Source organism: Dipodomys merriami, unplaced genomic scaffold, assembly GCF_024711535.1.
Source record: "Dipodomys merriami isolate MVZ:Mamm:240054 unplaced genomic scaffold, mDipMer1.0.p SCAF_125, whole genome shotgun sequence".
Taxonomy (NCBI): Eukaryota; Metazoa; Chordata; class Mammalia; order Rodentia; family Heteromyidae; genus Dipodomys; species Dipodomys merriami.
In genome coordinates this window covers 1874227-1887625 of record NW_027202549.1, presented here as the reverse complement: position 1 = coordinate 1887625, position 13399 = coordinate 1874227, and the positions used below count along the sequence as shown (strand labels likewise).

General features: G+C 42.0%; 1 protein-coding gene across 1 annotated transcript in view; it reads left to right on the top strand.

The window, feature by feature from the left end:
• Positions 1-13399, top strand: part of Sacm1l (SAC1 like phosphatidylinositide phosphatase) — a 33740-nt gene that overhangs the window by 11756 nt on the left and 8585 nt on the right. Inside the window, exons 4-13 of the mRNA XM_070017622.1 lie at positions 242-369; positions 1029-1178; positions 2099-2158; positions 4072-4105; positions 5503-5604; positions 7035-7120; positions 8148-8234; positions 9163-9231; positions 11318-11401; positions 12691-12785. Of these exons, the coding sequence (XP_069873723.1) occupies positions 242-369; positions 1029-1178; positions 2099-2158; positions 4072-4105; positions 5503-5604; positions 7035-7120; positions 8148-8234; positions 9163-9231; positions 11318-11401; positions 12691-12785 (895 nt within the window). The remainder of the gene's footprint in view (positions 1-241; positions 370-1028; positions 1179-2098; positions 2159-4071; positions 4106-5502; positions 5605-7034; positions 7121-8147; positions 8235-9162; positions 9232-11317; positions 11402-12690; positions 12786-13399) is intronic.

The following is a 13399-nucleotide window of genomic DNA, read 5'->3' as shown; positions in this document are numbered from 1 at the left end:
AAACAAGGCACTTTTTATCTGACCAATGTACAGTTTCATTCTGCCAGCCATTAAAGTTTAAAAAGAAGGCCTCTTTCTTTGGTAAGAGTCTTTTCCTTTAGTTTTGGCATGTGTATGTATTTGTGGTGCTAGAGCCAGAAGCCAGGGTTTTACACATGCTAAGCACAGACTACCACTGAGTTCCCTCTTAGCCCCACCCTTGCATTTTTATAGTTATGTGTGTTTTCTATACTTTTTGCAGGCAATTATCTTATTGTCATTACCAAAAAGACTAAAGTAGGTGAATTTTTCAATCATGTAATATGGAAAGCAACAGAGTTTGATATCCTTTCTTATAAGAAGACAATGTTGCACTTAACTGATATTCAGGTGAGATATATTAATGAAGGTAATATTAATGTCTTTATATTTTCTCTCTTGTTACTGGGCCCTTCTGAATATCTGTTTCATTTGCCCATATGCTAACCAAGCAGGGTTGTGAAGATGAAAGGGAATCTGTACAGTGTCTCTCTACACAGTGGGCCATAACCTGAGGTGTTTCTTTTTTTTTTTTTTTTTTTTTGGGTCTGGTCGTGGGCCTTAACTCGGCCTGGGTGCTGTCCCTCAGCTCTTCAGCTCAAGGCTAGCACTCTACCACTTGAGCCACAGCGCCACTTCCGGCTTTTTTCTTTTTGCTTATGTGGTGCTGAGGAATCGAACCCAGGGCCTCAGGCATGCAAGGCAAGCGCTCTACCACTGAGCCACCTTCCCAGCCCCTGAGGTGTTTCTTGAACCACTTGTTCAAACAGCTTTTCTGTTGTTTGGAGCAAATGTTGTGAAGGAATCAGAAAGCAGAAGTCCTCATCTTGCTCTCAGTATATAATAAAGCCCAGGCTGTTTATGGAACACCCCTGGCTCCTGGGGAAATAAGAAGCACCTCAGTGCCATTTTATGGGGCTGGACTTAATTTAGTATTTGTCCTTTTCTCATGTTGACAGATTTCCTTTAGCCATAAAATAGACTGATTTCTTTTTCTCTCTCATTTACAGTTACAAGATAATAAAACTTTCCTAGCAATGCTAAATCATGTCTTGAGTACGGATGGATTTTACTTTTCAACAACATATGATTTGACCCATACTCTGCAGCGGCTGTCTAACACTAGTCCAGAGTTCCAAGAGATGAGTCTCTTGGAAAGGGTAAGTTTGATCTTCAGTTATTTTGATTTAGTTTTTAAGGAAAGGAACATGTCTTTTTCACCCGTGAAAATTTATTTGTGTGGATTTTGACTTCCTTCCTTCTTCCCTTCCTTCCTTCCTTCCTTGGATGTGTTAGCCAAGTGCTATACTCTACCACTATGCTACACCTCTTGCCCTATTTTGATTTTTTGTATTCTTGACTGTTAGAATTATGTTTCAGATATTTACCACAATCTCAAATTGAGGACCTTAGAATCTCTTTACATACACAGCCAAACGAGAATTATTGGTGTAGGTAGTCAGAAATCTCACTCATGTAACTGAATACAGAAGTTTCATATCTATAATCCTAGCACTCAGGAGGCAAAGCAAGAGGATCTTGAGTTTTGCTGTTTAGGGATGTTCCTCTGTATCTGTAGGAGAACATCACAGAATCACAGAGGCAGGAGGTGAGGTCAGAGACTTAAGCTAGGACTGCCAGATCCCCGGCCCAGTAAGGCCAGGCAAGGATGTGGTTCCTGGGTAACAGGCACTGAAGAATTTGGAGCTGACAAGAGGGAGAACTCCTGCAGCCCCGAGGGGCCAGTTTGGGAGTCGCCACCTGAACTGGAGGCCAGGGAGCTGGCTGAGTGTTCACCAGGGATGCTGAGAGTAGAGCTGTAGGACAGCTGTGCTGTGAAGGAGACTTAGTACTTAGCAATTGCCTAATGTAAGAGGGAAAAAGACCCTGAAGGCCTCCCAGGTTTCTGAATGGCATGAGGTAGAGACAGAAATGGTGGTTTTGAGGGAGCAGAATGTGTTCTGTTTGGGGTGTGTCAAAGAAACCTGCTTGTAGCCCCCATATGAAAGCATTGATGGGGGCGATTTTTTTTTTCTGGGGACACTCAAGCTATTTTACTAAGTTTTAAAATTTTCCTCAGGCAGATCAACGGTTTGTGTGGAATGGACATCTTCTTAGAGAGCTGTCTGCTCAGTTGGAGGTAATGCACCATCACTCAAGTCTGCATACCCAAGTTTGAATGCATTTTATAAATCACTATTGAATTACCAGGGATTTGGGTAATTCTGATTTAACTTTCTTTTTTTTTTTTTGTTGGTCATGGGGCTTGAACTCTGGGCCTGGGCTCTGTCCCTCAGCTCTTCAGCTCAAGGCAAGGGCTCTACTACTTGAACCACAGCATCACTTCTGATTTTCTGGTGGTTCATTGGAGATAAGCGTCTCAGCCTTTCCTGCCTGAGCTGGCTTTGAACCACGATCCTCAGATCTCAGCCTCCTGAGTAGCTAGGATGACAGGCGTGAGCCACCGGTGCCCAGTTTAACTGTAATATTTATACTTTGATCCAGTTCTACCTTCTCATATTACTCTAGGTTAAAGAACCTTATTTTTTCCTGTGCTACTCTACCGTGATGGCTTTCTGTTGCTATAATAAACAGACAAAAAGATTAAATGTCTGTTTTGCTTCATGATTTCCCAGGTTTGACCCATTATTTGCTGGCTCCCCCTGTGTTTGAGCCTGGGGTGGAGCAGAAGAGCAAGTTCAGGGGCACACAGTAGAGCAGACTGCTCACCTTGTAGAGAGCAAGAGGGGGATGGGCCAGCACCAGTAACAGCTGGTTATAGACCCCCCAATGTAGGGTCCAATGTCTCCTTCCATGCCTAACTCCTAATTAGCTTCCACTAGATACCCCCTAAAAGTCTCAGCCATCGCCAAATTGTTCTCAAGGCATGGTCTTTAACCAAGGCTTTTGAAAGACATTTAAGATTTGAACCATAACACAGAAGCCTTCATGAAGAATTGAGGGGCCAGTGCTATGTCTGCACATGTCTTCCTGGAGACATGTGACTGCCTTCAGTACCCAGGGCAGACATACCCAGATGCCCCTAGGGTCTGTCCTTCCTTTACACAAATGGGCACAAGAGGCAGGCCCAGCTGGAAAGACACTTGAACTTGTGCACATGCACGCACACACACAACCTTCAGGGAAGTAGATTTGTGTGTTTTGTTTCCCCCCCCTTTTTTTTTTTTTTTTTTTTTTTGCTAATTCCGGGGCTTGAACTCAGGGCCTGGGCACTCTCTTTGAGCCTCTTGGTACTCAAGGCTAGCACTCTACCACTTGAGCCACAGTGCCACTTCTGGCTTTTTCTGAATAGTTCCTCGGAGATAAGAGTCTCATGGACTTTTTCCTCCTGGCTGGCTTTGAACTGTAATCTTCAGATCTCAGCCTCCTGAGGATTACAGGTGTCAGCCACTGATGACTGGGTAGTATTTTGTTTCCTGCCATTTGCTATGCTTTTGGGTAAAGCATAGCTTGAGCTGTAGACTGTTTGCATGGACAGTCTTTTCCCCAGGAAGAGTAAAGTTATTATAGGCAGAGACGATGAACAGTTCAGGAAGGACATAATCCTTCTGCAACTTCATGTTACTATTGTTCCAAAATGGGTGACAGTCCAAGCCCCAACCATTGTACTGCATACATGATGTAACAATAGACTTTTCTTTAAAATGACAAGTTATAGCTGGGCCACTAGTCATGCCTTTAATGCTAGCTATTCAAAGAGCTTGAGATCCTGAGGATCATGCTTCAAAGCCATCCCGGGCAGGAAAGCCTGTGAGACTTATCTCCAATTAACTACCAAAAGGCTAGAAGTGGAGCTATGACAGAGGTAAAGTGTGCTAGCCTTGAGCAAAACAGCTCAAGTACAGTGTCCAGTCCCAAATTTAAGCCCTAGGACAGTTACAAGAAAAAAAAGTTATATATGAATGTACTACCTAGTTATGTTTATCTATTACTTCCCTGAGTGTAAACAAATCCTACACAATGCTTCTGGTTTTATTTACTGATTTATTTTTCAGGTATGCTCATTCTTCAAACTGTGTTTTTTTGTTTCAGGTCCATCGCTTTGCTCTTCCAGTGTTACATGGCTGTATCCTTATATAATGGTACTCTAGCAGGCTTTATTTACATCTTATGAGGCAGTTGTAGAAACAGTAACAAATCTGGCATGGGAAGAGCATTTCAGGGTTGGTAGAAATAACTATTCAGAAAATTAAACTTGGGGTTGTAAAATGTTACCATACTAATTAAAAACAACCATTAAAAAAAAGATGAACTCTCCAGAATGAATTACCATCTCTATGCAAGCATTTTCAGACTGGTGATTTAAAGAAAATGACTTCCCATGAAGTCTTTCCTGACTACTAATATAAAATCTTGGGCTCCAGAATTATGGTGACCAGTATCTTGAGAGAGAAGTAAAATTTGAAAACAGTGATGGAAAAATGACAATAGAACACAATCTTAATGCTTAGGGAAAAGCCATAATGCAAATGCAGAGAGAGAGAGAGAGAGAGAGAGAGAGAGAGAGAGAGAGAGAGAGAGAGAGAGAGAGAGAGAGAGAGAGAGAGAGAGAGAGAGAGAGAGAGAGAGAGAGAGAGAGAGAGAGAGAGAGAGAGAGAGAGAGAGAGAGAGAGAGAGAGAGAGAGAGAGAGAGAGAGAGAGAGAGAGAGAGAGAGTGTGTGTGTGTGTGTGTGTGTGTGTGTGTGTGTGTGTGTGTGTGTGTGTGTGTGTGTGTGTGTGTGTGTGTGTGTGTGTGTGTGTGTGTGTGTGTGTGTGTGTGTGTGTGTGTGTGTGTGTGTGTGTGTGTGTGTGTGTGTGTGTGTGTGTGTGTGTGTGTGTGTGTGTGTGTGTGTGTGTGTGTAGAGAGCAAGAGCTGGCCTGGGGGTTTAAACTCAGGGCCTTGAGTTCTCAGTTGGATTTCTTGCTTGCAGATGATGTTCTACCAATTGAGCCATTCCCTCCACCTAGCATTTTGCTGGTTCATTGGAGATGGTGTCTTGTGGCCTTTTCTGCTGGGGCTAGCTTCAAGCCAATGATCCTCTAGGTCTCAGCCTCCTGAGTAGCTAGGATTACTGGCATGAGCCACTGAAGCCCTGTAGTAGCCTGCATGTTCTTTTTTCTCTCTCTTCCTCTTCCTCTTTTCATTCTCTTGAAGGTTAATCTATCTTACATTTTTCATTCAGAGTAAGATTTTTGGTGACATGATTAGTACTCAGTTCTGTACATTTAGGAAGTGGATGAAGGTATCAGTGATGGAAAACATTTAAGTAGAAACTATAGTAAAGCGCTTCACTGTGGTCATAAGTCATTATAGGTGTGCTGACTTGGTACACCTTTACCTTTGAAGTTTATAGTACTGAGGAGATGTGCATAGTTTCTTATCCTTTACTCTCCTAAAGCATTCTTGCTAGAGTAAATAGATTCAAATCAAATCTAAAGATAGTATGTATTTTTCTACGTTATCTTTTTCTTAACATAGTTAAGTTATTACTATGCACTCATGTTCTATTAATGGAAAATACTTTGATTGGATTCTCATCTCCAGGAGGAGTTGTTTCAGAGCTGGTGTGCGCTATTACGTAAGAGGTGAGATGGGTTTTTGTCAGTTTTTCAAAAGTGGGTCATGTCTGTCACTGATGTTTGTCTTGGGATGTCATAGGTTATACAACTAACCTTTTGTACTTTGTGTTATTATTTGGTAGCCTGATATGCTAGTTAGTGTAAGCCTTCTCCAGCTACTGTAATTACTTTGCAAATATTCATGTAACATTGTAGACTGATTTGTTTTTATGTTTTATTTTTGTCAGTCCTGGGGCTTGAACTCAGGGCCTGGGCACTGTTCCCGAGCTTCTTTTGCTCAAAGCTAGCACTCTACCACTTGAGCCACAGAACTACTTTTGGCTTTTTCTGTATATGTGGTACTGAAAAATTGAATTCAGGGCTTCATGCATGCTAGGCAAGCACTCTACCAGGAGTTAAGGTGTTTGCTGGATTCCTGAAAGTACAGCTGAACTCAGTACAGTTTTCAGTAACTTAAACACATATCACAAAGTTGTGTTGTTTTTTTTTTTTGTTGTTTGGGGGGCCTGAATTCTGGGCCTGGATGCTGTCCCTCAGCTCTTCAGCTCAAGGCTAGCGCTCTACCACTTGAGCCACAATGCCAGTTCTGGTTTTCTAGTGGGTAATTGGAGATAAGAGTCTCACGGACTTTCCTGCCTGGGCTGGCTTTGAACCCTGGTCCTCAAATCTCAGCCTCTTGAGTGGCTAGAATTACAGACGTGAGCCACCAGTGCTTGGCTTTGAGTACTTTTTAGAGGAAATTTGAATATATTAAAAAATGACAAGCGGGCTGAGATCTAAGGATTGTGGTCCAAAGCTAGCTTGGGCAGGAAAGTCTGTGAGACTCTTATCTCCAGTTAACTACCAGAAAACCAGAAGTAATGCTGTGGCTCAAGTGGTAGAGTGCTCGCCTTGAGCTGAAGAGCTGAGGGACAGTGCCCAGGCGCAGAGTTCAAGCCCCACTACCAAAAAAGACAACCAACTAGTCTGTTTTTTAATGGTCTTATTGCTCCTCGCCCTATTTAAATAAGAGAGTTTCTATTAGCTTTTTGGTCTTTTTTTTTTTTTTTTTGTCTGTTGTGGGGATTGAACTCTGGGCCTGGGTGCTGTCCCTCAGCTCTTCAGCACAAAGCAAGCACTCTACCACTTGAGCTACAGCGCCACTTCCGGTTTTCTAGTGGTTTATTGGAGATAGGAGTCTCAGGGTCTTTCCTGCCTGGGCTGGCTTTGAAACGAGATCCTCAGATCTCAGCCTCCTGAGTAGCTAGGATGACAGGTGTGAGCCACTGGCGCATGGCAGCCTTTTGGTCTTGTACTATATATATTAGTTTGAATTTTTTTTATTTTATAAGTACTTTTCCATTACTTTGAACTGAATTAATTCTAAGTTAAGCTGAATGAATGAAAATGTTTCTTATATACTAAATAATTAGCTCATAATTTTTTTTTTAACTTAGGAATTGATTCTGAAGGCCATGCAGCTAACTTTGTAGAAACAGAGCAAATTGTGCATTACAATGGTAGCAAGGCTTCATTTGTACAGGTAAAGTTCATGTTTCTATGTAGCAGTCAGGTGTCTTTTCTGCTTGATGGTACTTACTGGTCATGTTGAGGTTTTCCTTCCTTCCCTCCCATTCCTCTTCTTTCTTAGGTCCTATCTTTGTCTACAAAGTAGAAAAAAATTTACTTAATAAAAGGGTGTTCATTAATCTGGCATGCCCCTGCAGACATTACCAGTGTGTAAATGAAATCCCTAAAGGAGAGGTATTAGGGAAGGAGATTTGAAAGTTATGGAAATCTAGCACCACACTCCTCTCTTTAACCCTGTGCACTTAACCTGGGGTAGTGATACCTCTTTTTACTTCTTTTTGTTGCTGCTGCTGTGGTTGGTTGTAGGGCTAGAACTCAAGGCCTGGGCACTGTGAGCTTTTGCACTCAAGGCTAGTGCTCTACCACTGTGAGCTACAGCACTATTTCCCCCTCTTTATATGTCAGTGTGATGTAATACTTCTCCTCTGCTGCCTCCCTATGGAGTTGATCACACTACCTTCTCTGCGGTATTAGTAGCTACATACACATAAGGCACATATTCATAAACATCCTCCATTGAGAACGCCAAGTTACGTAGTTAACTTTGTTGTTAACTTCCCTTGTGGGACTTCTTTTTAGTTTAGGGGCATTATCTATACATGTCCTATGCATATGAAGTTAGGAGGAAAATTTGTTTTATGAGCATATTCCTCCTACAAAATCTGAACTTTAAGTGTGTTCATATTGACCACTGTCATAGCTAGGAGGTTGTACTATTTTTTTCCTTTACGAAAGTATTAATACCTGTACTGCTGACAATAAGTTGAGAAGGACGTGTGTGTGTGTGTGTGTGTGTGTGTGTGTGTGTGTGTGTGTGTGTGTGTGTGTGTGTGTGTGTGTGTGTGTGTGTGTGTGTGTGTGTGTGTGTGTGTGTGTGTGTGTGTGTGTGTGTGTGTGTCTGTGTGTGTGTGTGTGTCTGTGTGTGTGTGTCTGTGTCTGTGTCTGTGTTTTTTTCTTACTATATGTTTCTTTTCTTTTAGACCCGAGGATCAATACCTGTTTTCTGGTCTCAAAGACCCAATCTCAAGTACAAACCATTGCCACAGATCAACAAAGTAGCAAATCATGTATGTATCTTCAGTGCATTTTCTTTCTCTTTGACTAAAAATAGAATTGAGGTAGCATTTTAGTTCTATAGAGCACATATTACTCCCTGTTAATGAGAATTTGGTATCTTTTAGACCCTAAATAGATGACATGTTAGATATGGCAGATGGGTGGCTAGACAGTGATGGAGTGGCAGGGCCAGATTTGCAACTTGTGCTGTCTAGAATACTTAGTAGATTCGATTGAGGTTGTATGCAGAATTAAAATGTGGTATTGTAGCTCAGAGTAAAATGGCTTACTAGTATTTATTAGTGGTATATAGCATATCCAGAAGACACAGTCCCCATCCTGACATCATTCAGCATAGAAATCGGACATTTAAAGAGAAACATTTTAAATGTTTAAAAAGCACTATTTAAAAAATATTTCAAAGCCAAGTGCTGGTGGCTCACGCCTGTAATCCTAGCTACTCAGGAGGCTGAGATCTGAGGATTGCAGTTCAAACCCAGCCTGGGCAGAAAAGTCCCCATGGGACTCTTTTTTGGGGGGGTGGAGGCGCGTCCGGTCATGGGGCCTGAACTCTGGGCCTGGGCGCTGTCCCTTAGCTCTTCAGCTCAAGGCTAGCGCTCTATCACTTGAGCCACGGGGTCAACTTCTGGCTTTTTTCTTTTTTGCTTATGTGGTGCTGAGGAATTGAACCCAGGGCCTCAAGCATGCAAGGCAAGTGCTCTACCACTGAGCCACCTTCCCAGCCCCGGGACTCTTATCTTGAATTAACCACTCAAAAACTGGAAGTAGTGCTGTGGCTTAAGCGGTAGAGCGCTAGTCCTGAGCTCAAAGAGGCTCAAGGATAGTACGCCCAGTCCCCAAGTTCAAGCCCCACAACTGAAAAAAATTGTTTTTTCAATAATTTAACTTTGTAAATAATATACCTTTCCTCCCCTCTAGATGGATGGTTTCCAAAGGCATTTTGATTCACAAGTAATTATTTATGGAAAACAAATCATAATCAATCTGGTAAGTTTCTTGTATTTTTCCCTCCTACTCTCCTCCCTTCCTTTCTGGTATTGGGGCTTGAATTGAGGGCCTTTCTGGACTTTCTTGCTCACAACTGGTGCCCTGCCACTTGATCCATACCTCCATTAGGCACTTTGTTGATTAATTGGGGGAATCTTGCAGATTACTGTCCCTGCAGGCCTCAAACCTCAGTCCTCCAGGTTTCAGTCAGTTCTGAGTTTAGCTAGGATTAGGATTACATGTGTGAACCACTGGTGCCTGGCTCTTGTATTTTTCTCTTTCTTTCTCCCTGTCTCTTTCCCTCTCCTCTCCTCTCCTCGAGGGTTTGTTGTTGTAGTTGTTGTTTGCTGGTCTAGGGGCTTGAACTCAGGACCTGGGTGCCATCCCCAAGCCTCTTTATGCTCAGGGTGAGTGCTCTACCACTCGAACCACAGTGCCACTTCTGTTTTTCTGGTGGTTAATTGGAGATAAGAGTCTCACAGACTTTACTGCCCAGGCTGGCTTTGAACCATGATCCTCAGATCTCAGCCTCCTGAGTAGCTAGGATTGTAGACATGAGCCACCCACGCCTGGCTTGTCCTTTTTAAAAAAATTATGTGTTCAATTTACAGTGTGGTAACTGGAAGTCAGTTTTCTCCTTTCCCAGAGTTTGCTATTTTCATTTTGATTGTTAAAGATTGTAATAATCTACTTGTTGCGAGAGTTTTCTTTTTTCCTTTTTTTTTTTTTTTTTTTTTTTTGTCAGTCATGGGGCTCAAACTCAGAGCCTGAGAATTTTTTGCTCAAGGCTAGCACTCCACCACTTAGAGTCACGGTGGTTCTTCCAGTTTTCTGGAGGGTAGTTCCTTCCTGGGATGGCTTCAAACTGCAATCCTCAGATCTCAGCCTCTTGAGTGGTTAGGATTACAGGTGTGAGCCATAGGTGCCTGACTGCAAGACTCTTCTGAACTACTTCAGCAAAGATTTTTCCTTGTCATTTATGCTCATTTGATGTCTTTCTTCCTTTTGCTGCATTCAGTTAATGTGTGGCCAAGTGAATTCTAGTAATTAAAAAGTCTTAACAAAATTGAAAAAAAAAACAAAACAAATCAAGAGAACAACCCTGTCTCCCATTCTTTTCCAACAGGGAAAGAGTTGTCTGAGGGAAAATTTTAAAGTCGTTTAGGACTTTTGTGTAAATGCCTCTTGCCTAAATATGTGGGTAGCTTTTAAAAACCATTTTCATGTACATTGCTTCTTTTGAATGCTCTCCCTTCCCTCCTTCTACAAGCTTTAGGTGCTCTGTTGTATGCTTCTATCCAAAATCTCTTGCTCCAGGCCTTGGTTTTCTTATAGTCCTGTCGCCACTTTTACAAGGAGTGTCTTAGTATTTTTCCCACCTGTTCTCAACAGTTATGCAAGACAGAGATGAGATAATAAAGTCTTCCAGATTAGAATAGGTGTATTTGCAAAGCAGGTCTGGCCTGATTTCCCTGGCTCAGCAAAGGGGAACTAAGAGCAAGGTTACTGCTCTTTGAAGACTTAAGTTTTTCACCCTGGGGAGAAGTGGAAGAAGGATAAATAAAAACACCACAGAGTTTTCCTAGTTTAGAGAGTTATTTTGCCAATCTTCTTGATCAGGTATTTAGTCAGTTGCTATAAACCATTGTTTCTGCTGGGCGCTGCTGGCTCCTGCCTCTAATCCTAGCTACTTAGGAGTCTGAGATCTGAGAATCCCAGTTCAAAGCCAGCCTAGGCAGAAAAGTGCCTGTGAGACTCTTTATCTCCAACTGACCACTCAAAAATCAGAAGGGTGCTGTGGCTTAAAGTGGTAGAGTGCTAGCCTTAAGTGAAAGAGCTCAGGGACAGTGCCCAGACTCCGAGTTCAAGCCCCATGACTGGGGGGAAGAAAACACAACAAAAAAATTTTTGTTTCTGCAGAGCTTTCGCAAAACTGGTTCAGACAGCTACTGTTCCCCGACTTCCTTTTAAAATTAATGGTTCTCTGCCAGAAAGAGCTGAGAGCTTCCTTGCTATTGACCTGATAACATTCTCTCTCTCTAAATAAACTGAAAGCTATGGTGTTTTATTTTTATTTTTTTTACAGGTAAACCAGAAGGGCTCAGAGAAGCCTCTTGAGCAGACCTTTGCCACAATGGTGTCTTCCTTGGGAAGTGGAATGATCAGGTACCTCCTTGGGAAGCGTTTTGAGGCAGTAGCCATTCTGTCAAGACTTTCCAATTGTTGGTGGGCCTTTTATTTGTTAGCATCTGAGCTGCAGCTGTGCAGGTCTTACCTAGTGAACCTGTCTGGAGTAGCACCTTTCCCCGTCCTGTTCTTCAGTAGGCAATCGTTGAACTGCCCATGCATTCTTGTGAAAAGCTGGGGATCCTGAAACATGAGTTAGCTATGTAAAGGTGGGAAGTTATAAGACAGCCCACTGTGGCAGGAAACTGAGATGGGAGGTGGGGTGGGGGTATGCTTTAGGAAGAAGTACCCATGAACATTTGGGAAAAACTCCCTTCCTAAACAAAACAACAACAACAAAGATACTGCATTACTTAGGAGAGAAATTGCTGTAACCTGTGTAAACAATTAAGTTCACTAAATGGAATAATACAGCGAACCTAGGAGAAAAATGTAAGTTTTTCTCATCCAGTTCAACAGCTCTATGTCATCAGGCCTGAAAGCCTGAATTTCTCTAGTTGGGGTACAGCATGTTTGTACTGGGGAAAAAAAGTTTTGCCTTTGGTCTCCACGATAAACCCCTGGTGAAAGCCCTCTGTCTCAGAAGGTTCCCGTAGGTATTCTTTGCCCCTAGAGTTGTCTGAAGGAATTCGGAGTTTTTAGCATCGCAGAGTAAAGACAGAAACTCATGAAACCAAGTAGAGCCACATGTACAATGTATCAGTAGTGAGAGTGGAGGGTGATTCTTTGCTAGGATGACCAGTCTCTGACACCATAGAGACTCTGTCACCTCTGTACTTCTCATAACCCCTAGAGCCTGAAAGATACTCAACCTAATCTTCTGAGTGCCAGATTGAGTCTGACAATTGAGCATCTTAATTTAATTTGGAAAACAACAAAAAGGAACTCTATTAATACTTTTTTGCACACAATGGAAGAGAATAAAGAAACACTCCATCCTTAGTTGGACTGTGCCCTTCAGTGTGCACCCCTCACTACAGCACTCTAGCCTACATTGCTCCCCTACTTCTGAAACAAGTGTGGGTGTGTTTATATGTGTCTGTTAGTGTATGTACTGTGTATATGTATATATTGTGTGTATTATATATATATATATCCATAGCTATGAGCATGAGAGTGTTGTGTATCTATGTGTATTAGTAGTAAGTCCAGAATAAAATAGGCCCTAGTGTTTGTAAGAAATATCTATGTTCTCATAAAGACATCTTATTTGTAAAAGAAAAATGCATGCTTTCTTGTCAAGTTCCTCATCTTTTTTTTTTTGGTAGGTACATTGCCTTTGACTTCCATAAGGAATGTAAAAATATGAGATGGGACCGACTGAGTCTTTTATTGGATCAGGTAGCAGAAATGCAGGATGAATTAAGGTAAGCTCCATTATTTTCTTGTGGAGGTAAAAGGAGGGAGTGTGTATATAGCTCAGTCGTAGTTATTATGTGTTGTCTAGAAGATTACAATGCTAGTTCACACTGGATTGTTAGTGCTTGTGTAAACTGTTTTGTTGCTTAAATTTTTATTGGAAAGAAGAGTCCTTCTACAATGTCAGGCATGTGCCTGCAATCTTAGCTTCCAGGAAGCTGAAGCGGCAGGATCAAAATATCATCTACTGCACATTGAGTACTCATGGGATACCGTCACACACTTGCGTACATATGAATGTACACCAGCTAGAAACCAACGTCACTCATTTTGCATGAGCAATCGTGGAGTTAGACCCCTCTTCTAAGATCATGATTTCTGCCTAGCCCTTAATGAACCTATTGTCCATCTTCCATCCTTTAGTCATTTGGGAAAGAATTTCAGTCTTGATTTTTACCAAATATCCATGCCCTCTATATCTAGTATCCTCTTACACTGTGTGCTAAGTGCTTTTTTGGTGGGTGTATGCATCATGCTTTATCTCATTCAAACCTTAGAGCAGCCTAATGGTGCTGATGTCACCTCCATTTTGTGGGTGAAAAACAAAACAAAACACCAATAT